Here is a 3,543-nt window from a genome sequence, read left to right as displayed (position 1 = left end):
GCAGGGCTGTGATCCATCATAATTTCTCCCTTGGGGAAACTCTAGGAGTGGTGATTCTTACCACGGTCTAGTCACCCTAGTTCTATCTTTTCTTTTATAATTTTTTCTCAAATTCTGCTCTGCATAATTGTTTCACGCAATTCAAGGTGTATAAATAAGGGTGATGGCCCTTTCTGGCACAATTTAGAATAAAATTGGCCCAAAACAGCACAATTCAAAAATGACCTTAATGGCACTCGAAAACCTAAATTTATCTCAGGTTTCCTAATATGCAACTTTTCTTCGGCTTCTTAAAAAGCAGCTATATTTTGCGTTCATAGAAAAAAAATAAATAAGAAAAGCAAGTTTGATTTTTGGATTATTTGAAAAAAAATATGCAACATTGCCATGCGTTTATCCACCAATGTTGTATTTTCTGCGTTATGAAGCCCAGTAAGAAAATGAAGTTGCAGTGTTGAGAAACAAACAGAAACAAAAAACGTAGTTCTCAGGTTGTATTTGTTTGTGCCCCGAGGGACCATATATTTAGGGTGTGTTATGTTGCGCATTTTAACTTCATATTGTGCTAGAAAGGGCCATTCCTCCTTGAAAAAGATGCTTGTTGGTCTTCTTTTAGCTGTGTCTTAAAATGGTAAGGTTTTTTTTTTACAAGGAGATTTTCTGTCTTAAAATGGGCACATTCTAACAACCATTTTTTTATGATCTGGTTGATTATAATTGCCGAGGATTTTGTTTTGTGCATACAGGGGCTCATTATTATAATTGAGAATGAGCCGTTCTAAATTTGTCACCTAAGAGAAGTCGTATTATAAAAGAAAAACTACTAAAATGTGTAGTCATGATCAATTAACCACTTCTTGGATCATGATCTTTTCAATTAAAATTACATTTAGTACTCTTCTCTTAAAATTGCGATTTATTTTGCTAAATGATACTCCCTCCGTCCCAACGGATTATATACGTTCACTGTTTGCACGCATTTTAAGGCTTCTAAAAAATATAGTTTGTAATTTATTTATTTTTTTGAATAAAAATTTAAACATAAAACTTTATTCAGAATTTTTTTTAAAAAATATTATGGAATTATACTTTAAAGGAGCATTGAAAAGCGTGCCAAAATAATGTATAGAATTCAATGGGACAGAGGGAGTATCAAACTATTTTTTTTCCAATATTTCATATCGTATATGAGTGACATGCATAGTGTAGTACCTAGATTTAAGTCATTAATTTAGTCTACATAAAAATTGTTGGACTTTTACATGTTTGCTAATTTATTTTTTTCCGCGAGGTAGGTGAATTTTTTTGACATATACGGACGTAAATTGAACATTTCTGATGTTGGTATATCTTGCAACGGTGCAGAAGTCTTTTTCTTCAAGAGTAATAAAGGGTAAATACCCGTGACGTGTGCAATTATATTTTATCTTTCCCCTGTTTGTTATTTGCTTAAGCAATGTCATATCGGTAATGATTGATAATAGTTATATCTTGAGAAATAGTGATCGCGGTTGATATTTGATCCCAGCTTATGGATTATTGTCCACCAGGTTTTTTAGTGAAGGAAGGTCATCTCTCATTTCCATTGAAGACCCACAGGTTGCCCACTTTAAGTTTTCATTTGTTTGCAATTCATTGAAGTTCTGGATATCTTAGTTAGCTTTTTATACTTATTCCTATAGGGCCAAACCAGTGGTTTTGGCTACTTCTCTTACTCCATAGGAGATTCGTTTACTTCCACTGTGATAAGCCTGACCAAATTGAAATGTAAATATTGGAAGCTGTATAGGCTTATAGTTTATAAATTTACATGGTGAATTATGGATATAGAACTAGCGCAACTCAAACTATCAAAACCCTTAACCTGCATAAGGAAACGACTCAGTAATATTGACATGCGATACTGCTTTTGTGATAGGCTCCAGAGAATGATATAGGGAAGAACTCCTTCAATTATTTCCAGGTCAGTATCTGATACCATCTACTATTCTTGGAATGATATATTTATTATTTTTTTCCTGTACACTATCGTGCATCTCTCAGAATAAAATATGAAAGGAACTGGGTCTCTGATACTTTCAAGGAAAAGATATTTATAGATGCGTAAGTAAGTCCTGACAGTTTGTTAATGTCATACACTATTGTAAACCGCAGATTACAAAGACTTATATGAAGCGTAGCCAGAAGGATAATATAGTCCATACACCAGAATAAGTTATTGTGGCGGGGACTGAGAAAAGAGTACAAGGGGAAGGGGAAAAAAGAGGGTGGGTAGCTAGAATTTTATTTTATTTTCATTGCTAGTTCGAACACACTCACATACCCACCTTGTCTTTAACAAGGTTCGAACGCTCAACAATCCGTAAAGGGGGCGGGAGAGATATCATACCACTACACCAAGAGGTGTTGGTTGGGTAGCTAGAAATTTGTGAGTCTCTTCTTTTGTTTCTGTTCGGAGGGAACCGGGTCCCTCAAATGCTCAGTAACTTTTGACCCTTGTAGTCATCTACTTCTAGAGTGAAATTGATTTAATAGTAAAGCTGTTTTTCTCTTGCATTGAATGTGTGCTTCATTTTAGTTTACAGTTATTTCCATTAATCATGAAGTATCAAATAGCATGACAGTTACTTAAAATACTATATAATTAATGATTTATGTCGTATGGGCTGGGCTGGCTACAAAGAAAGTGGCCTAGGTTGAGAGCACTTTCACCATTCCTCTCTATCTATGAGTGCAGTACTTACATAGTTACATTCATACTCATATGTCCCGTGAAATCGAAACGTGGTTTGATTCAAACAGGTCCAACAGTCTGATAAACCAACTTTTTTTGTATGATTGGACATGTAGGTGAGATCTGCTTTTTCAATGGCATTCTCAACGTTGACGAACTCAAAGACCATCTTGGCCCTCGGGCCCAACAAGAGCATTCTCGGCACCATAATCAGACCGGATGCAGTGCTATTAAACCGAAAAGGAAGTTGTAATTTGGAGGTGACATTTAATAAGTTGCTCCCAGGAGCAGGGGAACAGTTGCAACCAGAGTACAATGATCAGGAGGGTTTGGCTTTCAATTGGCAATTAGGTAATGAAGAAGAACCACTCCCCCGAGGAAACGGGGTTTCTGAAAATTGCAGTATACAGTCATCTGGAAAGAAGAGGAAGTCCTCCAAGGTGAAAAAGCTTGGTAAGAAGTTCAAAGACAATGATGATCTAGGGTGGATTGCATATGAAGAAAGTACTTCAAGGAACGAGAAGAGTGTTAAGAAGAAACGTTGGAGACATTTACGTAATAATGGTGAGGGGCAGGTTATGGTGGAGATCTGAGTCGTACATGTTGATCATTTCACCAGTGTGTTCTGTATTTATCAAACTATCTGGCGCAATGCCTCTTTCTCGGTAGCTTTAGGGGGTTTTGTTCTGTCATTGGTGGACATGGTAAGTTAACAGAGAGTTGCTAGTCCCAAAATTTGTCTTCCCTTAGATCCCCTGCACTGTGCACTTGGGCCATGTACCCAGTTCATCCATCTAATATACTGCTGA

The 3,543-nt window shown here is 36.4% G+C and overlaps 1 protein-coding gene across 1 annotated transcript; it reads left to right on the top strand.

Moving 5' to 3' along the window:
• Positions 1 to 1,299: 1,299 nt before the first annotated feature.
• Positions 1,300 to 3,342, top strand: LOC141708005 (uncharacterized). Its single transcript, XM_074511475.1, has 4 exons — positions 1,300 to 1,393; positions 1,551 to 1,599; positions 1,919 to 1,963; positions 2,851 to 3,342. The coding sequence occupies exon 4, from the start codon at positions 2,869 to 2,871 to the stop codon at positions 3,325 to 3,327; it is 459 nt and encodes a 152-aa protein (XP_074367576.1). The 5' UTR covers positions 1,300 to 1,393; positions 1,551 to 1,599; positions 1,919 to 1,963; positions 2,851 to 2,868; the 3' UTR covers positions 3,328 to 3,342.
• Positions 3,343 to 3,543: the final 201 nt, after the last annotated feature.

This window comes from Apium graveolens, chromosome 2, assembly GCF_009905375.1.
Source record: "Apium graveolens cultivar Ventura chromosome 2, ASM990537v1, whole genome shotgun sequence".
Taxonomy (NCBI): domain Eukaryota; kingdom Viridiplantae; phylum Streptophyta; class Magnoliopsida; order Apiales; family Apiaceae; genus Apium; species Apium graveolens.
This window is presented reverse-complemented; position numbering and strand designations above follow the sequence as displayed.

What these genes read in the sequence shown, in the direction of transcription:
- LOC141708005 (XM_074511475.1), top strand. Translation starts at nt 2,869, where the DNA reads ATGGCATTCTCAACGTTGACGAACTCAAAGACCATCTTGGCCCTCGGG.